The sequence below is a fragment of the Siphateles boraxobius genome, unplaced genomic scaffold (assembly GCF_051911475.1).
Source record: "Siphateles boraxobius isolate OS27281-9 unplaced genomic scaffold, OSU_SipBor_1 68, whole genome shotgun sequence".
Lineage (NCBI taxonomy): Eukaryota > Metazoa > Chordata > Actinopteri > Cypriniformes > Leuciscidae > Siphateles > Siphateles boraxobius.
The window spans coordinates 14188168-14212971 of record NW_027509195.1 but is presented as its reverse complement, the minus strand read 5'-3'; the positions used below and the strand labels follow the sequence as shown (position 1 = coordinate 14212971).

Below are 24804 nucleotides of genomic sequence, written 5' to 3'. Positions count from 1 at the left end.
TCAATAATATTCCTCAGCAGTAGTTATATGAGTGTTACTTTTCATGGTCCTTTTGGTAATCACTTTTTAAAAATCACTTTCAATATATTTATATTATATAGCCTATTCTTGAATTGATACAGGGTGACTGAAGGACAGATTTTTATTTTTGTGTGAACTAAAATCTTTCTCCACTTTAAAGTGATAGTGAAAATAGAAAAATGGCTCTAAAACCGAAATTATGCTCCTTGGCTCTCCTCATCAACTGCGAAAGGCTGGGTCTCTCACTCTGTCAGTTGATGGTGTTGCCCTGGAGTTTCAAAGCAAACTAAAAAATCTTGGTGTCATATTTGATGCCACACTGTCTTTTGAGCCTTTTGTGCAGAATACGGTTAGGACATCCTTTTATCACCTCAGAAATATAGCACGTTTACGTCCTATGCTGTCCTTTACAGTTGCTGAGAGGTTGATAAACTCTTTTATCTTTTCACGTGTTGACTATTGTAATGGTCTCCTAGCTGGTGTATCTAAATCATCAATCGACAAACTGCAATATCTGCAAAATTCGGCTGCCAGAGTATTGACTGGGGTCAGGGCTAGGGATCATATTACCCCTGTCTTGGAGTCTTTGCACTGGCTCCCTGTCAGGTACCGTATTGATTTTAAAATCCTTATGCTGGCATATAAGGCTTTGCATAATCTGGCTCCTCAATACTTGACTGATCTTTTATTGCCTTATACACCATGTCGTAATCTGCGTTCCTCTCAGAGTGGTCTGTTGGTTGTTCCCAAGACGCGGCTTCGTTCTAGGGGTGATAGAGCATTTTCCTTCGCTGCTCCCAAGCTCTGGAATTCTCTCCTGGCTGACTTTATGGAAGCAAATACATTAGTGACTTTTAAATCTCTTCTTAAAACATTTTATTTTAGGATTGCTTTTATCTGATTACTTATTTTACCTGCTTATTTATTTTACCTGCTTATTTTTGTGTTTAAAGTGTGTTGCTTTTCTTTTCTGTTGTTATGTTTGTCTGTAAAGCGCTTTGAGAAAGCAAATTTTAAAGGCGCTATACAAAATAAATGTATTATTATTATTATTATTATAGTTCACCCAAAAAATATGTCATCATTTACTCACCCTCAAGTTGTTCCAAACCTGTATGAATTTCTTTCTTCTGCTGAACACAAAAGAAAATATTTAGAAGAATGTCGGTAATCAAATAGTTGATGGACCCCATTGACTTCCGTAGTTGGAAAAAATACAACGGAAGTCAATAGGGCCCATCAACTGTTTGGTTACAGACATTCTGCAAAATATCTTCTTTTGTGTTTAGCAGAAGAAAGAAATTCATACAGGTTTGGAACAACTTGAGGGTGAGTAAATGAAGAATTTTCATTTTTGGGTAAACTATCTCTTGTATTAAGGTAAGAAAACGTTCGTTCAATGATGTCCTGTTCTCCGTTCAGCCAGACACCTAGCGGCTGTCATCTTGATGAATGCTTCAGCCTTCCAGGGCCTGGTCAATCACTCAGCTTTTGGTTTCTCTCCTTTATGAAGGTCGTTACTCCCCTGGCCTCTTGAGAGGCTTGACTCTCAGGTCTGTGCTTTGTAATGAGGGATGAGATCCTTCGTAACGGTTTCCATAGCGCTGAGGTAATCGATCTGGCGCTTAGGAATTGAGATGGAGACTTGGCTTTTACTGCAAAGGCTGAGAGCCTGTTGTGTCATCCGTTGTCTTTGAGAGGTATGTGCTTGTCAGTTTGCATTAAAGGGAGAATGGCACAGAGTGTTATAATACAATGAAACTTGACACCATCCCATCTGTCTCTGTTACTAACAAAAACACAGAGACCCTTGAATATCGTTTCACAGCTCAAAACAGCATAGCTCTTTTTAAGAGAGATGGAACAGAACTAGCAAAAACACAAGGCATTGGAAAAACACTTTCAAAATAAAGTTATACAAAAACAATGTACTTTTCATGTACTGTTATGCAATACATAAAACCAATACTGTAACAAATGTATTGGCAGTATAAAGGGGAGGAAACAAAACTCTTTAGAGACAAATAAATGGGAGAAATGAAAGCTCGCTAAATGTAAGCCCCGCCCTTTAGTAAAAAGAACCAATCACTTTCAGCATCATCAGTTTTTGTACTGTGATGATGTGCAAAATACTGTTTTATTTATGGTTGTACTTTGATTTTACTTCATATCTGCGTAGCTACCTCATATGAGCAGCGGTCAAGCACCACATCTGGAGAGTTTTAGGATATGTGTGTGTGTATATATATATATATATCTCCAGACGTGGTGCTTGACCAATCAGGGACATCACAGACCTTCCGAGACTTCCAGAAGCATCTCCGTTGAGCCTAAAATGCTTCCGCTGACAGATCATCTGAGGCAGCTACACATTTAGTATGAAGAAAAATCCAAAAGTGCAACCATAAATAGACTTTAGACTAATCTGCAGGTGCAAAGTGCCAATGAATATGAAGCAGAATAATGTGTGCCCTCACTGGAATGAAGTCTGCAGCCTTTTCACATTTTCTGCTCTGATTGTGTGGGATAATCTGCAAAAGACTCAAATATAGTGAAATGTGTTGAGCAATGATCAATTTAAACTGAGACGGCTCCGCTTTTATTGGTAGCTGAAGGCAAAATATAGATTTATTTAAGAAAATGGGGTGGTGGTGGCCAGTACAAAACCGTTATCGTCTGGAAGTAAAAACTTGGTAAAAAATTAATTTTGTACATTGTGAAATTGATTTTGAAAGATAACTTTTAAAGACAGGCATACTGTGAGCTATGAGGTTGTTAATCCATGGTACTTGCTTCTCTTGTTGAAGCCATCAGTCCGCATTATTTAAGCTTATGTTTTTTAAAAATTGATTTTAAAAGTAGAATTCCAAGTTAAAAAAGCATTCAGTCTCTTTAGCTCCGCCCACTCCCACGAAGCACTGCAAATGACGTAATCGAGTCGATCTCCCTATATGCTCTCAAAATAGTGAAATGTTTGTATATAAATATATGAGCCCTAGCAAGCACATTTTAGCTAGCCAAAATATTTAATAAACAAACATAAGGCAAGCGGGATTTGTAGAAATCTGTGAATGATGTTGCTTTAGAAGATTATATGCAGCCACAGAAACAAAACCGATTGCCATGACATAACTCACTTCTGTCAGAGACAAAAGATGTTACAAGAAATGATACATCAATACCCAGCTGGTACAAGACACAGTAACTCAATTCCAGAGGAAATGCAGGATTGCGCCACATCCCAGAGATTTTGAAATTCTGTTCTGATTTAAAAGAAATTATGTTTGACTGGAAGCAAAAAACAGTTTCACTTGATTATTTAGATAAAAAAAGCCAGTGACTGTGTTTTGATATTTGAAGGTGTAAATGGTAAATCCCTCCAACTGGTTGAGTTAATGTGTCCTTTGACCCTGGAGCGGCTAATTTTTGAAACATTTCCCCCATTACATCTTGAGGTGGGGGAGAGTGACATAGAAAGAGAGAGGGAAACAGACTAAACACTTTTTGGCAGCTGTTCCAGCTTCACATTATGCAAGCTCAGAGTCTTTCAAGGCAGTGCCAGCACAGCATGATACAACCTTATGAAACATTAACATAGAGAACAAGACAAAAGAGGGGAAAAAGATGCAGTGGCAGTGAGGAAGGAACGGGTGAGGCATGTGAAACAGGGAAGGATGGGATGAAAAGAAAGATGAGACAATGGAAAGTGTGTTAATGGCACAAATCATGAGCAGTCATTCCATGGGAAATGGGAAACTAGGTTGGTCACTGAGTTAAAAATGCTGTTTAAGCAAAACCTGTACATGTAATACAGCCGGCCAGATGTTTTCAAGAAGTACAGCTCCAATCTGACAGAACAAGACAAACAAAAATCCAAATAGTTTGCCAAATTTACATGTAGAGAGGGCCTGATTGCGAGATTTAATTTTTTAATTTTATTGATAAAAAAATAAATTGTAACTCTAAAGCAGTCAATAATGGTATTTAAATGTAACTTGACTTTATTGTATGCATTCTGCTTTAAAAAATTAATAAATTTCTATCCAAATATCACTTCTGTCACTAAATATGGAACCTTGAGACTCAGACCTTTCTGACAATATATGTTTTGTCAAGATTAGAAAAGGTTTTGATAATAAATTATGAAAGATGATGCCCAAAAGGGGAGGAGCCTAATCAAAGAGTACCGTTTCTATGGTAACGCAACGTCCAATTTCAAAGCGGTTTTCACAGGATGAATTCTGAGATCGTAAGCTTTCAAATGATACCTAATTTATGATAACTACTAAAAGATGTGATTCAATAATAATAATAATAAAAAAAATATATATATATACTGTATATATATATATATATATATATATATATATATATATATATATATATATATATATATATTATACTTTTTAGAGGACTTTTTTACTTTTTAAAATATTATTTTATCATTTTTTATTGACAAATACTACATTATTTTTTATTATGAACTTTTAGCATTAAAAACCAAAGTTTCAATTATTAAAAGTGTGTGCGTCGACTTTTGGTGACAAAGGTCAGAAACTCCTGTAATCCTGTAATGAAAGTTATTTGTCCCGCTAGCGGGACAGTGACAGTTAAAGGTAATAAAGTGTACAATTTAGAAATAAATGAGATAGAAATACATTTGTGACCATTTATATCACAAAACTTTGTATAAATAACAATAGTAATACTAATAATATATATTTTTTATAAAAATACATAATATGCATTGGCAATTTTTCATGATTAATAATAATTATTGGTATTACTATTACTATTGGTATTATTATTGACTGCAACATCTCTAGCACTACCACGCTGAGCACAGGCGAAGAGCCTTTCAAAGAAAGTCTGTTCACTCGTCAGCCATATTTGCAACGCCCCCGGACAGCTCTTCCTGGTTTCCAAGACCAAGTCCTATATTGAATGGGGGAATCCAGAAATCTGACAAAATCTGCTTGCAGAACTTACAATTAAATAACATTTCAAATCAGCAACAAAATCTGACACGAACTGTCCCATAAATTGTATTTCTTAAGCTGAAATAGCATAAAAAAAAGCATATTCTTCAGGCTAGATCAGCCAATGAGCATATGCGGTTCGGGAGGAGCATGTTCAGATAATTAACCTAATAGGCTTTATGCACAGCTTCACTACTTCCTGAACTTCAGCCAGTCCTTTGTTTCCTGTCTGTCATTATTGGACAAACTGATTAGTCCAGGTGTGCCTGATTATTGTTAATGAGGCCAGGCACACCTGAATTAATCAGTTTGTCCAATAATGACAGACAGGAAACAAAGGGCTGGCTGAAGTTCAGGAAGTAGTGAAGCTGTGCATAAAGCCAATTGACACGAGTGGAGTGCATTCAGTTAATCAACTCATTTAACGATAAGAGGTATAAGAGGTATACACACAGCAGACTTACCCCGGTTCGTTGCCCTCCCCTCGGACAGCACGCCAAATACGCATAAAGTTTTTACTCTGTCCAATTATTTGTAAGCCTGATCTTGTGAATTTAGCAGGTGGGACATATTCCGCCATATTGTGCATTGCACTTTCATCCATTCATAAGTAATATGCGCGCACAGTTAGCCTAGAAATCTAGACGCACCCTAGCGGCAGCAAAAAATATTTTACAGCAATGTGTGGTCTAGCAACTCTCCGTTGGCATTCCAGCTGGAAAAACCAAACTCTGGTCAGGCCAATCACATTGTGTATAGAGTTGGTGGGCGGGCTTAACATAATGACGGCAGAGTTGTGACGGTTCTGCGTGATTTCCATAGGTGACCTGCTACTTGAAAACAAAGAAGATGCTGCTGGCGAACAGCGGTCTTTCGAAACGGCTTTTGCCGTGACTCTGGATGACTTGTAGTTAAGAGAACGTCACTTAAGTCATTCTTAAAAAAATGAAGATGTGTTCAGAGTTTTGACGACCGGATACGGCAAAAGTTATAATAGGCCTATCAACTAAAGTTAGCTCCGCTGGTGGGAAAATGCATGGGACTCACTCAGCCACAGCCGTCCGTTGCTCTGGCTGGTTGAAGCGCAGTCCTATTGCGTGCAGAGGGAATTTGAAAGACAACTGTTTATCCCGCCCCTCGGATTGAGGTATGCCAATTTTGAGTTCGCAAACCTAACATCTTCATAGGTCTGGCTTGCCAGGCTAGCGCACAGTCTTTGTATATCTAAAGTCTTTGGAACAGGTGCCCCACAAGGTCGTGTGCTCAGTCCACTGCTCTTCACACTCACAACTGCACTGCCAACTTCAGCTCCAACCACATCAAGTTTGCAGATGCCACAACTGTGGTAGACCTCATCAGCAACAACACCAATGAAACACTCTACAGAGAGGAAGTGACACAACTGGTTGAGTAGTGTGGTGCAAACAACTTGTCCCCCTCAGTATGGAGAAGACAAAGGAGGTTGTGATGAACGAAAGGAGAAACTCTATTGACCTTCTGCCACTGACAATTGAAAGCTCAACTGTGGAGTACTGTGGTGGCCGAGAGAACTCAACGCGCTGCAACTGAAGAAAACGCATGCAAATAGCATGTTGACAACACATGTGCTGCAAATATTCACAACGCAACCAAATACAGAAACACGCTGCAAATACTCACAATGCAACCAAATACAGAAACACGCTGCAAATACTCACAATGCAACCAAATTCAGAAACACGCTGCAAATACTCACAATGCAACCAAATAGAGAAACACGCTGCAAATACTCACAATGCAACCAAATAGAGAAACACGCTGCAAATATTCACAATGCAACCAAATACAGAAACACGCTGCAAATATTCACAACACAACCAAATTCAGAAACACGCTGCAAATATTCACAATGCAACCAAATACAGAAACACGCTGCAAATATTCACAATGGAACCAAATACAGAAACACGCTGCTAATTCTCACAACGCAACCAAATACAGAAACACGCTGAAAATATTCACAACCCACATGATCAGGAAGTGAAAATAAACAAAATACTCCCCTTTCAGGTCATCAACAACACTGACGAGTACTCATCGAACAATAAGCGTGTCCCAGCCAGATTCATCAATTGTTGTGAGTATTTGCAGTGTGTTAATGTATTTGTTTACGTTGTGATTATTTGCAGCACATGTTTTGTCAAATTGATGAAGATGTTTCCTTAGTTTGCTGGTGTTTTTTCTATTTGCATGCGTTTTCTTGCATTGCAGCGCATTGAGCTTTGTGCTATTTGATGCGTGTTTCTGTATTTGGTTGCGTTGTGAATATTTGCAGCACACGTGTTGTCAAACTGATGAATATGTTTTCTTAATTGGCTCGTGCTTTTTCTATTTGCACGTGTTTTCTTCAGTCGCAGCGCATTGAACTCTCTCGACCACCGTAGTGGAGAGAATCTGCAGCACTGAATTCCTGTGGGAGCACATCACAGATCTCACCTGGACCACCAACATTACATCCCTCTCCTAGAAACCCAGCAGCGCCTCCACTCCTGCACCGGCTGAAAAGAGCACGTCTCCCTCACCCATCCTCACCGCATTCTACAGGGACACCATTCAGAATGTGCTGACCAGCTGAGAGAACTGCAGCGTTGTAGACTGCAAGACCCTACAGCGGATAGTGAACACAGCTGCAAAGATCATCGGTATCCCTTTTCACTTTACCCTGGAGATGCTCCATGCATGATGCTCCAGCAAAGCCAGCACTATTGTGAAAGACCCCACCCATCATGAAGACGGTTTCAGGCTGTGAAACCTCTGCCAGGCTGTGAGAGCCCAATCACCCCTTTACATCCTGAACCAGAAACATGTCAACACCTCCCTCCCACTCCCACCCTATCCCACACACTTACTGTAACCTCTTGCTGCGACTGTTCTCCAATAACTGTTCACTTCAAAATGTCTTTATTATTCTTATGTGCAATACTATATGAGCGAGACTAGGCTATGCATAGGTGAATGAGTCCATATTCGGTTATACTCTCATTTCTCCCTATATGTGCACTGGACACTTGATTTTTCTTTTATCTTGCACTATCCCTGTTTGCACCGATTTTGCGTATGGTGTATGGTTTATAGAGGTTATATAATAATATGTAATTTTATAAAGCAGGATATATGTTTTATAAGCTATATTTCATAGTTATATGTACATTTATATGGGTTAGCTATATGTTTTCTTGTTTTATGTGTTTGTATGTTTATGTAGCACCGTGGTCCTGTGAGGCACGGCATTTCATTCAATGAAAAAAAATTGGAGTAGGATTTACTTGAAAAAAGCTAGGCAACTTTTTCCACTCAGAAAATGCTAGTAAATTTACAAAGATTTGCCAAGTAAAAACCTAAACATATTTATCAGTAGCTTTAATTAGAATTTAATTTCTTTAATTAGAAATTAGAAGTTAAATTTTACTTGGAATATGGAATTAAGTAAACTTTACTTAACCTAGTTAATTGAACGTATCAAAGAAAATAAGTAATTTTAACTTGGCTAGTAAAAGGTTGATTAATATCAATTTAGTTGAAATTTCCTTTGTCTTTGCATTACATTTCACTCAAAGAATTTTATTGAATTATACCAGTCATTTATAGTATGTGTTTTACTTAGAGTATTTAAGCAATTTATACTTCATCATGTCAGATGTTAAGCATGATATGAAAATGCAAAGACCTCAATACTTGGTAGACAATACACAATGACGGTAACATTTGATGGATCGTTTTTGTGTTTGAATGTGTCATTTTGAGTAGAAAATTTACTCGAAATGTAACAAAATAGCAAGTTACTAAATCCTGACAACAAAAGCAATGATAAAACAGTGTAAATACTGCTGGAAACCAGTGAAAAATGAACCTCATTAATTATTCAAGGTCCAGTGCATGATGGGAACCCCAGTGTCAGAAAAGTTGAGTAATTTTTACTTAATTTTATTGAGTTGATATTTACGCTTTCATTTCTACTCGCTTGACTTAAGTACTGATATGGAATTTACTTTTTTTTTTTTATTCTTGCCTGAACTAACTTTTTCTTGTAAATTACATTGATTTTTTTAAAGTAGTATTTACCTTACCAAAAAAATTTTTTTACAGTGTTCCTTTCAATGTCTCCACATATAGCAGAATGACAATAAATCTCACTTTAACTTGAGAATCATAATAATAAGTTTCATATATAATTAAAATAACTATATTAATCATTATTAAATAAAATAAAAACAGTTTAAAATCAGTTATTGGGCACTTAAGGATTAACAAAAATAATCTTTAGCATATCAGAAAAATAATCTTTAAATAATCTTTAGTATTTAAAATGAAAAACAGTCAAATTTGACTAATATGCTATTATATAATTAGCTATTTTAGGTGAAATAAAAAAGAATAGAATAATATTGTTATATTATAATAAATATATAAAAAATAAATCTGAAATAAAATTCACATTGTCTGCAAATGGCAAAATTACAGGAAGTAGCAGTGACCATTACATGCAAGAAACACAAATATGTCTCAAACAGCGTAATGCATCTACAGAAAACTAAACAAGAAACACAGCGTGTCAGAAAAGACACTAAAATGATCCAGATCAAAAAAAAAGAGAGTCCCCGTCCCCCTCTTTTACAGTAGCTAAATGTCAGATATGAAAATGAGTATTGTATGCACTGGAGGAGACGGATGGGTTGTGGGGTGGGGGGAGGTCAGGTTGAAAGGTCAGCACAAGACTGAAACAGTCACTTGTGTGTCCGAACAATCCCTCTATCGATCAGCCTTGAAGGAGTGGGCAGAGGACAGGCCTAAATAGTTATAGGCCCTATAGAGGAGGGCAGGGTTCACTGACCTCTCATTCTTTCCAATGCATGCTAGAACTGCTCTGCAGAGAGTTTAGTTTTTGTCACTCTGTGGCCGTTGTACTGTTGTCAATTGTACTGTAACTTGTAGACATTATGATTTTCTCATTTATTTAACAGGACATTCATTTATTTAAACTAAGGCATTTTTTGTTACAGTAAGTCGATATAATTCAAATACATTGCATATGCTAATCAATAACAATAATATTTTTGCATAATATATATATTTTTTTCTTTCTTTAGATTACCTTTATTAATTAAATACTACAAAACTTTTAATTGCATATGAACCAGTCAATAAATACTAATTTTAGAACCCAACATATTCGGACATAACTGAAAAATGACTCGCGGTTCAGTGAAGGAGTCAGGAGTGTTATTTTAGTATCATTGAGATAATAATTATAGTTTTAAATTAATATTTTCAATTACTTTTTTATTTTATATGTTCTATTTTTGTTTTAATTGTTTTTAAAAGGTTTTAGTAATTAAGTGTTATTTTTGCCATTTGTTTAGTCGTTTTTTAAAAATATGTTTATATAGTTATGTATTTTTATTTCAGTTTTTGTTTGAGTTAGTTTAGTACATTAAGTTAAACTAAATGGAAACGAGAAATGTTGGATTTGCTACTAGTTTTTTTTTAAATGTTTTATTTCAGTAAATGTTTATTGTATTTTAAGTAGCGTACATTTTTATGGTTTTATGTTGAGTTTGAGGCTATTTTGTGAATCTTTTTGAATGACTTATTAAAAGAAAGTAATTTATTTGTGAACTGGACATCACAGCTCACGCTGTACTCATTGTTGCGTACAGGAACACTGGTTTTAACATTGGCTCTTTCAACAAACATCATGAAAAGTCACAAAAAGAAAAGCTCAACAAGATTCGAGAATTGGCGTGATTTTGTAGATTTTTTTATTGAAAGCTTCATCAAAAGAAAAAATATAAACAGAAGTTTAAACCTAACATCCACGGATCTACAGACACTCTCAGGATCACAGCTCGAGCACATGGGAGGCAAGAAAGTGAAGCAACTAGAAGAAAAAAAAAAAAAAAAAAAAAAAAAAAACATTGTAGCATCGTAAAACTGTTCTTCTTTCATATTTCAACACCTGTACAAAAAACAGAACAAAAAAACATTTCCATAAATAATTCTCTATTTCATCTGCCAGTACGTTAGTGTCTAATTGAGGTTTTGCCGTTTGTCTTGAATTTGGTTGAATGTAGTACGCTGTTTCGTGATAGTCCAACGAACGAACGAACGAACATTTGTCATTCAATGACCTCAACCGTGACAGCCAATCAGATGTACAGATAAAAATGCATGGCTTGGACCTCACATCCAATGAATAGGAGCCAGCGAAAACCTCAGAGTGGATAGAAGGTTTTTAACTGACTAAATTACAGTTGGGATGAGAACTCCACCCTACAGTCAGAAAAACCTTCAGCTTAAACCGACAAATTTATTCACTCATTAATGAAAAGCATGAAGGCGGCAGAGTGTATAACGCATTCAATGACATCACACACCTGTCATAAGAGAGTTTTCTCTGTCCCCTTAAATACTGAATGCTTGATAGCAGCGAGCACATGATAAAAAGAACTCTCCAAGAAGACAGTGGATGACAGACACAAAACACAGTGACTTTATTTTCTCTCTCTCTCTCTCTTTTTTGTTAATTAAACAGGTGAACAATGAAAAGCTAGCTTGTTGAAGTAGTGCTGACTTGGTCTTGTGAACTTGGCATCGATTTAATCCACAGTGTGAACTTGTCTCATCATAGCTCACTGCAACGGTCATCCCAGAGGATAACATACACCAACTTTGCTATAATACTGTCCCCTAGTGGCTAATTGAGATCATTATGTAGTTTTTATAGAGGTCATATTGTAGGAAAACAAGACCAAAGAGTTCAGGATGGCGTTCAAATGAACACATGAAAAAATTAAAATGACCATGATGTCTCTTGTTGACCCTTTAATAACAGGTGAATTTATTCCCAGAGAACTTGGACAACTCTTACCTGACAGTCCATAAATCACCGTTTTAAAAACTCTTTGCTGATGTGTTAATAAAGGGCTGCAGGGATGATGTATTTTTGTAGGCCAAAAACCCGGAAACGAGTTATTTTAGCACTTCTGGTTCAATCATCCAAAAGTCAGTGGGTTTTATGAATGGGTCGAGCTCAATATATTTTCACATTTTATTCTACTACTTAAAATATATCACTAATACCCCCGTTGTGTTTTTTTAAAAATAAAGACTGAAATGTTTGTCAGAAGGTGGTGATGTTTAAGTTATATGACAGTGGTGTAGTTTGTTTATAGCCTACAGTACGTTTAGCTTTTTATTTGTGGCGATTGTATTCACGCTTCAGAATTCATAAAAGTTCACAGAGCTTATTTTCTGCAATAATCTAAAAGCCAATGGAAAAATACTACAGAGTTTTTGTCAAAAGTGAACAAGGGTGATGCTAACTTCCGGGTTGGCCTACACAAATACGTCATCATCACTGTAGTGCTCTATAGAGTTTTTTACTTTCAGATTGCATCAAAAAATCTACTTCATGGTAAATAAAGGACAGCAGCCTTGTTTTATATATTAATATATGAGATGTTACCCCTTTCTACTCCTCTGTTTGCTAGTTTCCCCCCTCTGGAATGGTCAGCCTGATAAAATGAAAGCAGATTTCAGATATGGAAATTCGAGATGTCACAAGTGATGTTTCTAACCCTAATTCCGAGCTGTCAAGGCACCAGAGCAACCGCCGAATCCCATGACGATGGGAACCTTAGACCCTGTCCCAAATAACAAACTCGATGTGTATTCGCTGTCTTGCGGATTAGCCTACTAACTGGATTATGTCACCAAAATCTGGACTTTAAAGCAACTGCAAGGGCTTTGGGACAGAGCCTTCGTTTTTCAAGTAAAGACTGTTGTTTTCACGAGAGATTTCCTATGGCATCTGGATGATTAAAGAAACTTTGCATATTATATGAGGCGTTTCGTTCGCAAAAAAACATCTACATAGAAGGACGGAGGTGTTCAGAACAATGTCATGCTAATTGCAAATGTTTCTCAGTGCCCCTGAAGCAAAGATTGTGTTTTATGACCCGCAACACATTCTCCTGTGTTTCCTCATGGTAAAATTGCTTTCAATGAGGTAGTGATCTGTACACAGAGTTTAAATATACACTAGTGAGTGCTTCCTGTTAAGTTGAAAGGATGAAAACGGCTTTCTTTGTGAGAAAGCTCAAACTGAACGGACGCGCAACGTGTTTAATAGTGACCAACCGTGGGTCGGCGACTGGGAGGTGCAGAGATAGAGGTATAGATCATTCAGCCGGGCAGACGCGAGGTGATTGATGGTTCAGCCGCTCTCTGACGCCCTCTGGTGGGGAGATCACACTCATGAGAATCAGTGATGGTGGTTTTCTGCCTCTCAACTGAACGATTGACATAGATTCTGCAACAGTGGAAGGAAGTTTAAACCCTAAAGTACCAAATTTGGCCGTCAAGGTCAAACGGATACTTCTGAAACAAAATTAATATGCCAAAACATCTCAAATAGAAAAAAAGAAACTAAAAAATTGATCCACTCCACTGTCTTGAGGGGGGTTTCTTCATCTTTGGTATAAAATATGCCATCCATGGGCTGCATTTGATCCACAGCTAAGAAAGTCTAAAGAAATTGTCAACAATTTCCTATTACTATTGCTTTTTGCACACATTTGCTTTTTTTTTTCGTTTCGATTTAATCCATAAGCTTTTATCTATGTAGATTTGCACTGCCTTTTTTTTTTACTGTTTTAGTTTTCTTTTTTTCCGCAATGAAACAAGCAAAGCAGGCTAAAAACACCTTAAAGCTCATAAAAAATATTGCAGATAAAAACAATAATGCCATTAAAAATGATCTGCACTACACAATAAACTGCATTTCCCATGATGCAGTGGATTAACATTTTTTCCTCTGTTTCTAAAAAAATGCAACTCTGTTTAATCATCAATATCATCATCATGACCACAATATTTTTTTTGTCTGTCCTCTCTTTTAAACACATAGTCACCACTGATAATTTAAAACGTCTCAAGGAGACCTCTCTCTTCTTTCTATGCTTTATACAGGTAATTTTCCTTTCCTTGTCAGGTCATTTTCACTGCATTTGTCAGTCTGTTCAGTTCAAACAGGAAAAAGTCTTAGATGTTTCTCGAAATTAAGGCAACAAAGATGAAAAAACATTAATATTCTCTAGAAAACTAAAATCTAACTCATAAAAAAAGAAAAGTAATAGTAGCTTAGAATCCGAGGAAGACTTCTTTTGCTCCTTCTCTCATTGTTTTACAAGAACGTGCTTCCTCGTCTAATAGAAAAACCCACTGTTTCTGAAAACCTACCTGCACATTCAAAAAAAGAATAGGAAAACTTGTACTTGTTTGAATTCGTTCACTTTATGAAGGTAAAGTTTTTTCGGGTAGCCGATTAACAGTAGGCTCAATCTCCCAGACGTCATTTCTCTCTTTTCCTGTCTGGTTGTGAGCTCTCCAAAGGTCCTCCGGTGTGGGCCAGGTGTTAAATAAATTGTTTGTTGTTGTTTTTTTTTTAGATGCTTGTGCAAAAGTAGACACAAACAGGTTTTCCTATCTCTTGCGCTCTTGTCTTCAAAGTTCCCTCGTCGCAGTCCCCCAGTCTCAAGGCAACGCAGTCACCTCAACGCCCTGCATCTCCTCTGGTTATCTGAATCAATGAGAAGACGAGAGTTTGAAAAGCATACTGGTCAATTCAAGGTTCACTCATGGATCATCACTTAGTCCTGAAGGGCCAATGACAACAGCATTTATTGAGCTAAATAAAAAATCATTTTGACCTCCAGGCCCAGCTTTACTTTTAAGTCTTACAAAATTTTCTGCTGTTTTTTATCCTACATACTTCATACAATGATTTGGTAGTGTAAAATATGCATTTCCCCCCAGAAATGTTAGAAAAGTTGATAGCATTGAAACATTTTAGGAATCATCCAATTCAAATGCACAGACTATTTTCAAATCTAAATAAAATGCTCTACAAAGGTTACAGTTTTGTTTAAGGTTTTGTTTTTTTTAACAATGTTTCCAAACTGTTTTATTTTGGTTGAATAAAATTATAATATTTAGAGGCAAAATGTAACCTTTCTTATACACTACTGTCCAAAAGTTTGGGGTTAGAAAGTCTTAGGCTGCATTTATTTGATCAAAATACAATAAAAATAGTAATACTGTGAAACTATTATTACAATTTACAATTTTTGTTAGCATCATTACTTCAGTCTTCAGTGTCACATGATCCTTCGGAAATCATTCTCATATGCTGATTTAGTGCTCAAGAAACATTTCTGATTATTATCAATGTTGAAAACGGTTGTGCTAGTTAATTTTCTTGTGGAAACTGATCTTTTTTTTTTAGGATTCTTTAATTAATAGAAAGTTAAAAAGCATTTATTTTAAATAGAAATAGAATTATAAATATCTCAGTCATAAATTTAATACATCCTTGCTGAATAAAAGTATTAATTTATTTCAGAAAACTGGAGCAGGTTATTTCTGGCCATTTAGGTTTTGTTTTGATATATATATTTTTAAATAATACACATTTGATTTCTTTATAAAAATGTTGTACATTTTCCCCCCCAACTGGAACCAAAATGCAATGTTGTAAAAACGTTGTGCGCTTGGTGAATCATGCATATGGGAACAAGATACCTTGTCTCCTATTCATCTAATCAATGTGAAGTGTCTCTCAAACTCACTTGGCGGGCTGAAAAGAGTAGGTGGGCGCGTGATCGCTGGTGTTGTCCACGCCCAGAGCCTGTTGCTGACCGTCCTGCGACGAGGGAGGAACGCTCTGTGGAGAAGCCTCCGTCACCACTCCCTGGAAGGATATGATGTCATAATTACAGGATGCCCCCTCACAAAAAACAAAAATACCGTTTAACCTCCTCCAGAAAAAAGAAGGCCATAGGGCTGTGTTTGGTACTCAGACAGGATTAAACTTAAAGACGCGCTCCAGACTGGAGTCAGGCCTTGTAAAGCTGGAATAAAAGGCACTAAGGAAGGTGTGGGTGGATTTTGGCCCGAAGCAACCGATCCTCACATTTTCAATTAGCAGCGCTCATCTAATCAGTTGGACCAGTGAATTGATTTGCAGTCACCCAGAAACTCACCTCCACTGAGACAGCTGAGGCAGGCACCGCAGTGTACTGGGGAATGTAGGTCCCCTGCATAGGAGCAGCAGCAGCAGTCATGTACTGCAACAAAACATACACATTCAATTCACACACACAGCAAACAGTGCATTCCTACGGGCCTATTTACATTATGAACAAACATTTTACCAATGTTAGAGCTACTGTAGGTTTTTTTTTCTAAAGTGCATGTTGATTTTATTTATCTGTCTGATGAGAAAACTCAGCACCCAATTAGATGTAAGATTTTGTATCACATGTGCGGAATTGCTGCATATTACAGTGCAACTTGTGGCACTTACACATCAAAAGCTAATTGGCCCAAAAATATGTAGACCGAAGGGGACATGGTGACGGAATAAAATCTGAGATGTGAGGGGGTAATAAGATTTCAATGAATTTGCTCACAAAGGTTTTGTGTTTCCCTGACAAACTTTGCGTTGCAAAAATATGAACTATATTTTAATGCTTTTGCGAAGGAGGGGTATGCAAAACTTTTTAGAGCGAACATTGAAGTAAATTTTTTTCTCATTACCATGTCTCTTCAGGGGCTCCATAAAGAATCTCTTTGAGATGGATGATGAACGATAGCAAACATGTTTTCACTACTTCTATAAGTTTAATTATTTTTTCTTAATCTAAAGTACTATTAAAAATGAATAATTGTACTGTTACTCAATACATTTCTAAGGATTTACAATTTCATTTAGCTCTTCAAGATCCAAAGTACATATTTTACTGTTCATAATGACGTAAATCTATCTTCTTATTAAAAATATATGGCTGAGTTATACCTTCACCAGTGAAATCTCAATGTAGAAGGTACATTTCTAAAAATGACCACAGCATACAGTATAGTGTCTAAACCTAAATTAATGTTTAATTAAACCAATATTGTATATGAACTTGAGTCGCACACATAATCAGCGATCAGTCTACAAACCATTTTTTTAAAGTATTATTTGTATACTAGTATAGTACAGTTAATATTTTGAATTAGCTTTTATATTTATATTTTCAGTTTTAGAAATTTTAGTACTTCAACTTATTTCAGTTAGTTGCAAGGCAACATTTCTAATTTTTGTAATTTTTTCATTTAATATTTATTTTTAGATTTATTTCAAATACCAAAAACGTCTCGGGTTACGTATGTAACCCTTGTTCCCTGAGAAAGGGAACGAGACACTGCGTCGGTTACGACACTAGGGGAACGCCCTTCAGCGTAGCGCGTCTGAATCCATGAATGAAATCGAATCCAATCCTATTGGCTTTGCGAGATGACGTAGCGAGTGACGGCATACACGGATGTGTACAAGAGCACACCGGCACAAGCAAGGTAAGCTCTTTGCTATGAAGCAAGTGCTCCAGGCGGGGTGAGGTGTGGCGAACCGACGCAGTGTCTCGTTCCCTTTCTCAGGGAACAAGGGTTACATACGTAACCCGAGACGTTCCCTTTCGAGGGAACTCGAACTGCGTCGGTTACGACACTAGGGGAACGAGATACCCACTATACCACAACGAACCCCGCTCATCCCAGTGTGAAGCTGTCTTCAGGCACAAACTAGGACGAAAGCACTCGTGCACCGGGTGTAGAGGGAAGGTCCAGACTGTAAAACCTCATGAATGTGTGTGGAGTGGCCCAGCCAGCCGCCTCACATATGTCATGGATAGAAACCCCTGAAAGGAGGGCTCTAGAGGATGCTATGCCTCTGGTGGAGTGAGCCTTCACGGCCATAGGTGAAGGCAAATTGCGCACCTGATAGGCCAGGGAAATAGTCTGAACGATCCAGTTGCTGATGGTCTGCTTAGAGGCGGGAAGCCCCTTCTTGGGCGACCCGAAACACACCAGCAACTGGTCCGACTTCCGCCATGAGGAGGACCTCTGGATATAACACTGCAGTGCCCTGACAGGGCATAGCAGATGAAGTCTCTCCTCATCTGCCGTCACATGAGGTGGAGGATGAAATGCCTGCAGAACCAAAGGCCGTGCCATATTAGAAGGCACCTTGGGCAAATAGCCGGGCCGGGGGTGCAAGATGACCTTAATGTTGCCTGGAGCAAACTCCAAGCACCCATAGGAAATAGAGAGCGCCTGGAGATCTCCTACCCTCCTTAGAGAAGTAATTGCCAACAAAAAGACCACCTTAAACGAAAGGTTCTTGGCCTCAGCCGACTTCAATGGTTCGAAGGGGGCCTCGGCCAGCCCTTCGAGAACCACTGCCAGGTCCCAAGAGGGAACCCTGGTGCGAGACGCAGGTCTCATCCTCCAGGCTCCACGGAGGAAACGTACGACCAGGTGATGCCTCTCCAGAGGACCATCACTGAGAGGAGCGTGGAATGCCGCAATGGCAGCCACATAAACCTTGAGTGTGGACGGGGTAAGCCCGGCAGAAAAGCGGTCTTGGAGAAACTCCAGCACTGAAGCCACTGGGCAGTGAACTGGGTCCAAAACACGCTCTCTGCACCAATTGGAAAAAACATTCCACTTAAGGCCGTATAACTTCCTTGTGGAGGGAGCTCTGGAAGTGAGTATAGTTTCAACCACTTCTGCTGACAGGCCGGCTTCTAGGAACTGTGCCCCCTCAGGGGCCAGACCCACAGTTTCCACAGCTCGGGCCGAGGGTGGAGAACTGAGCCCTCTGCCTGAGACAACAGGTCCCTCCTCAGAGGGATCTGCCATGGCGGGCCTGCCAGAAGCAGGATGATGTCCGAAAACCATACTCGGGCCGGCCAACACGGGGCTACTAATAGTAGGCTGACCCCGTCCCGACGGACCCTTTCCAGAACTGCTGGGAGCAGAGCGATTGGGGGAAAGGCGTACAGACGCAGCCTCGGCCACTTCTGCATGATGGCATCCAACCCCAGCGGGGCTGGATGTGTGAGGGAGAACCACAGTGGACAGTGTGTCGTCTCTCGAGACGCAAATAGGTCCACTTCCACTGGGCCAAACCTCTCGCATATTAACTCCACCACCTCGGGGTGGAGTCTCCATTCCCCGGGCCTCAGCCCCTGCCTCGACAGTACGTCTGCTCCCTAGTTCTGGTCCCCCGGGACATACATCGCCCTGAGAGACGACAGTCTCCACTGGGACCACAGGAGTATCTGATGCGCCAGTCTGCACAGAGGGCGCGACCTCAGACCCCCCTGACGGTTTAGGTAAGATACCACCGACATGCTGTCGGATCTTACTAGGACATGGCGACCATGGAGGTCTGGCAGAAAGCTCCTCAGAGCCCGGAACACCGCCAACATTTCTAGGCAATTTATGTGCCAAGAGGAATGATGGTCCTGCCAGAGACCTCTCGTAAAGCGGCCGTCCATGACCGCGCCCCAGCCCGTGAGGGAGGCGTCTGTCGAAATAGATATCCGGCGACATGACGCTCCCAGTCTGGGACCCTGGGACAGGAACCAAGGCTTCTTCCAAATTGATAGGGAACGAAGGCATCTGCGCGTAACCCTTATCAAGCGGAATGGATTTCCCCTCTGGGAAAACCCCTTGGCTCTTAACCACCACTGTAGAGCTCTCATGTATAGCAGGCCAGAAGGTATCACGCTGGACGCCGCTGCCATGAGACCCAACACTCTCTGAAAGTGTCTGACAGTGATGGCTTGGCCTAGCTTTATCCTGGACACTGTGGTCAGGATGGACTCGATCCGAGCAGGAGACAAATGTGCCTGCATCGTGACTGAATCCCACACCACTCCCAGGAACAAGGTTCTCTGGGCTGGTGCCAACACACTTTTCTTTGTGTTGAGTCTCAACCCCAGGCTTTGGATGTGGGCGAGGACGACATCTCGATGCCGAATCGCCAGCTCTCGTGACTGAGCCAGTATCAGCCAGTCGTCGATATAGTTGAGCACTCTGATGCCCTCGAGCCTCAGAGGTGCTAGAGCTGCATCCATACATTTGGTAAAGGTGCGAGGGGAGAGAGCTAGGCCAAACGGAAGAACCCGATATTGGTAGGCTTCGCCCCCGAAAGCGAAGCTCAGGAACTTCCTGTGAGACGGAAGGATGGAGATGTGAAAGTAAGCGTCTTTTAGATCTATCGTGACAAACCAATCCTCGGACTGGATTTGACTTACGATAATGGGAATAGTAAGCATCTTGAAGCTGAATCTCCTCAGGGATTGGTTCAGATGCCTCAGATCTAAAATGGGACGCAACCCCCCATCCTTCTTTGGAACTATGAAGTACCGGCTGTAGAACCCGGACTCCCTGACTGGTAGGGGAACATGCTCTATGGCCCCTTTTTCCAGCAGCGAGTGAACCTCCTGTTCCAACACCAGACCCTGCTCTGGGTGAACTGAAGTCTGGACCACCCCATTGAATCTTGGTGGGCGGACCCGGAACTGCAGTCTGTACCCAGTTTCTACAGTACGCAGGACCCATGGAGAAATATTTGCGAGGTTCTGCCAAGCCTCTGCGAAATTCACCAAGGGAAATTGTCCAGTGTTTTGTGCAGGATGTTGACGGGGCCCTGAAGCGGAGGACCGGCAGGGGAGAACCGACAACGTCCTACATTGTGCGAACCCGAACACTGGCTGCTTGCAAGCCTTTGGGGCAGGCAGACCAGCGTGAGCTCGCTGGGAGCTAGCGTGTCCCGAAGCGTCAAAGACGGCGGGATACTGACGCCAACTCCCTGAGGGCCCGAGGAGAGAGGGGACCTCAGTCGTCCTCTCTCGGGGAGGGCGGCCCTCTGAGGCCTTACAGAAGTTAGGACCTCTTTCCCTTAGCCTTCTTAGACTGAATAACGGTCCTCAGATCCGTCTTCTCAGGAGGCTGAGGGTGGAGCGTCGACCAGAGTCCCAAGCTCTATGAGGGGGAGCTCTGGTAGCGACACTCGCCTTCTGTGCCTGGCGGTAGGAGGAAGAGGAGGCCTGCTGTGGTTGTTCCCTAGCAGCCGCCCTCCTAGACCTTGAACGGCGAGGGAGATACTCCTTGAAAGCTTCGCCCTGCTTTTTTGCATCCTCAAACCTGTCCACTACAGCATTAACAGCCTCACCAAATAGACCTGAGGCTGAAACGGGTGCATCAAGAAGGAAGGTCCTGTCCTTCTCCTTAATGCCCGACAGGTTGAGCCACAGATGTCTCTCCATGGTTACCAGGGCTGACATGGAGCGACCGATGGCACGGGCCGTCTCCTTGGTAACCCGGAGCGACAAGTCTGTGGCTCTGCGAAGCTCAGCGATATCGTCTAGAGATGGACCCTCGCCTTGGTCTATATCTCTTAAAAGGTCGGCTTGGTACGCCTGCAAGATGGCCATTGTGTGCAGGCTCGCACCAGCTCGACCCGCCGCCATATATGCCCTGCCCACCAAAGCGGATGTGGTGCGGCAAGGTTTGGAAGGCAACGCTGGTGACTTCAGGGATGATGCAAGGTCAGGTGAAAGGTAGCTGGCTAAAGCTTCCTCAACCCAAGGCATCATCCCATATCCCTTATCTCTAACCCCCACTACATCACTGTAATTCAACATAGGGGGGTTAGACAGGCGAGATGAAAATGGCCTGTTCCAGGATTTACACAACTCATTGTGTAAATCCGGGAAGAAAGGGAGAGACCGGCGTGGAGTTTGCTGGCGGTGCTGCAGGAAGCGCTCATTAAGTTTGCTTTCCGTACGCGCTTCCTGCCGCTCTTGTGGCCAAGCTTGGCCACAGCCCGCGTCAAAACCTCCACTAATTCACTATAGTTGGGTGCTGGCTGAACAGGATGGTGTGTGGTAAAATGATCCTCATCCCCAATACTCAGTACGTCTAATTCCTCGGAATTAGACAGCTGTAAAACAGGCACGTCATCCCGATCGAGAGAAGCCGCGGAGCGGGCTCCCGAACGGGGAATGGGGGAATCGGACTCATCAGAAGAGGAACGAGAATATGCCTCGGCAGTCTCGCCCTCAACCAGATCTCTTTGCGATCCCCATGATGAAAGCCGCCGCATTGCCTCGGCAGATGCGGGACCCGAACCGCGGGGGGAACGCATTTGGCCATCTTCAGTAAATAAAGCCAGTCGAGAACGCAGCACTCTCACAGAAAGAGACTCACAATGAGCGCAAGCAGCCCCCTCGAGAGCTGCTTGAGCGTGCTGCCTTCCCAAACATGACACACACATTTCATGTGTGTCCCCAGCCGTGAGAAAACGCGGGCATGGGAACACACACTTCTTAAATTGTTCAGACATACTGTTAGCTTCAAAGCAGACAAACAACACCAAATAAGACTCACAGATACACAGAGCGCTTGCTGAATAGCAAAAAGCTTACCTTGCTTGTGCCGGTGTGCTCTTGTACACATCCGTGTATGCCGTCACTCGCTACGTCATCTCGCAAAGCCAATAGGATTGGATTCGATTTCATTCATGGATTCAGACGCGCTACGCTGAAGGGCATTCCCCTAGTGTCGTAACCGACGCAGTTCAAGTTCCTTCGAAAGGGAACTTATAGTTTTCTTTAAGTTAACAATAACAACACTGTGACAAACAACTTGATTCAGCTATAAAATCAGGTTTGGCTGTGTTTAACATTTAACAATGTCAGGTAAAATGTTTCAGGATATTGGCTTTAGTTCTCTTGATTAATTTCAGAAGCTAAGAACAAAGTTTTATCTTTTTTTAATTGCCTTTTACTTTGAAACACTTTAAGTACAAATCAATGTGGAAGCCTTGTTTATTTTCACTCAGGTACATTTTTGGCTAGATCCTATTAATTGAGTACAATATTAATACAGTATCCATATATTATTTCCCGCTACTTTTTTACTCTCCTGGGCAGAGCTTTACTTGGTTGTTCTCTGTTCTTTTTTCTTAACAGTTTGCATACTTTTAATTAGAGTTTAGCTTTGTTCCTCTGCTCCTCTGTGATTCAGACCAGCTGAAGGGGAACAGGCCTTAAGATAGAGAACACACTCACGGTGCCAGTGGTACCCAGGGACATGTGGTTCATCTGCTGGGTGAGGGGTGCCATCATGTTAGCGGGCTGCATGGAGATGGTGTGGTCCATGGTTGGCGTTATCACAGCACCCTACGAAAGGACACACATGTACAAACACACACTATTACAGGTCAAAGCGCGTGAAGGACGGGAGAGGAAATGAGCTACCATTCAACAACACATCTGGACGACTTCATTAGAGTCACTGATCACGCAGTCATGCTTTCAAAAAAAAAAAATACAAAAAAAAAACCTCCTCCTTTCACTCATCTCATCACCGTACGGCCACAGCTGGGCCCTAATATGAGGGCCAGACGTGAGCTGTTCCACTTCAACAAGTGAAATAATGCGATCCAAATGCGAGTCATGCATACTTCTGCAGAGATGATGCATCGCTCACTTAACAGCAGAGCTGCTCCACACCGCGGGTGTGTTTACGTTTCAGGCACACTGGGATGAGAGTGCTAACACATGTGAGGAACAGAGAGAGAGAGGGAGAAAACGGCTGCAATTTGTAACCGCCGACCTGAGCTATCATCTGATACCGTCACACGGCCGCTTCAGCAGAACTAGGCCAGAGACGTACACACATGCTCATTCTCACACGCCAACTTGATTAGGATTAATCTTTCCGAGGAGACCCTCCGTCAAACAGTGTGTCAGAAAGTTAAATTCTTCTCAGATGGTTCGGCAAAGGATGATGAGAAACCATTGTGCGGTGTACAACTCTGGTTACAGTTATGTGAGGGACTCTTTCCTGTTAGAAGTGCTGTGTTTAAGACTGTTATCAGAACAGAATCACTCGCCAAATGTAGCAACATGCATCACTGAAAATTCATCTGTCCTGACTGCAGAAAATTCAGCGTTAAAATATATTAATATAGAAACCTGTTATTCTACGTTGTCATAATATTACATATTTTTACTGTAATTTTGATCAAATAAAAGCAGCCTTGGTAAGCATGTCTTTCTAAAACATAAATCTTACTGACCCCAAACTTTTGAATAGTGTAAATGCCTTAAAAGCCAAGCAGACTGTTGGATAATGTTAACTAAAAGACAAAAAAATCGTTTTGTAAGGTACTATTTTAACAAAAGGCACGTTTCACACCAAGAATGATAAATATAACTAAAACGATAACTATATCAGCATCCACAGCAATTCACAAAATCATTCTGTTTATTCTAAGCGCCTGCTGCAGTTTTGACATTTTAAATGCTCAAGCTCTTTAAAGTAGGATGGATTCTGATTGGCTGCAAATGTTTTTCGTTCATCAATAGTTCTGAAAGTGATTCCAATGATAGTGTTTCTCTGTGCGGCTATTGTGGTGTGGACTCTGCTATTATTTTATTTTTAGAACTATATCTACTACGTTATAGTTAGGCTTCATTCTGGTTCTTTTCACCATCTAATCAATATTCAATGGATAATTCATGGAAAAGCATCAACAATCAACTTTTCAAGCATGTCATAATTGTGATGTGACTAAGGGCATTTAAAATCTGGGAAAATCCAATTCAAAATCTAATTAAATAAGCAGTTTTCTTCTTATGTACGGTATATGATCCAGTATATATATGGGAACTCCGTATTGTTTGTCATTTCAAACACAAAACGACTGGTTAACCCAATTTCTGAAGACACATTCTCTCTGAGTGTGCCAACACTAAAAAAAAAAAAGCCTTTCCACACACACACACACACACACACACACACACACACACACACACACACACACACACACACACACACACACACACACACACACACACACACA

The 24804-nt window shown here is 40.6% G+C and overlaps 1 protein-coding gene across 2 annotated transcripts in view; it reads right to left on the bottom strand.

Moving 5' to 3' along the window:
* Positions 1 to 10775: 10775 nt before the first annotated feature.
* Positions 10776 to 24804, bottom strand: part of rbms3 (RNA binding motif, single stranded interacting protein) — a 156968-nt gene continuing 142939 nt past the window's right edge. For both annotated transcript variants that reach the window (XM_077215006.1, XM_077215007.1), the window contains 4 exons: positions 23006 to 23116; positions 16082 to 16165; positions 15668 to 15789; positions 10776 to 14619 (listed from right to left, as the gene is read on the bottom strand). In XM_077215006.1, the coding sequence (XP_077071121.1) occupies positions 14616 to 14619; positions 15668 to 15789; positions 16082 to 16165; positions 23006 to 23116 (321 nt within the window). In that variant the 3' untranslated portion in view covers positions 10776 to 14615. The remainder of the gene's footprint in view (positions 14620 to 15667; positions 15790 to 16081; positions 16166 to 23005; positions 23117 to 24804) is intronic.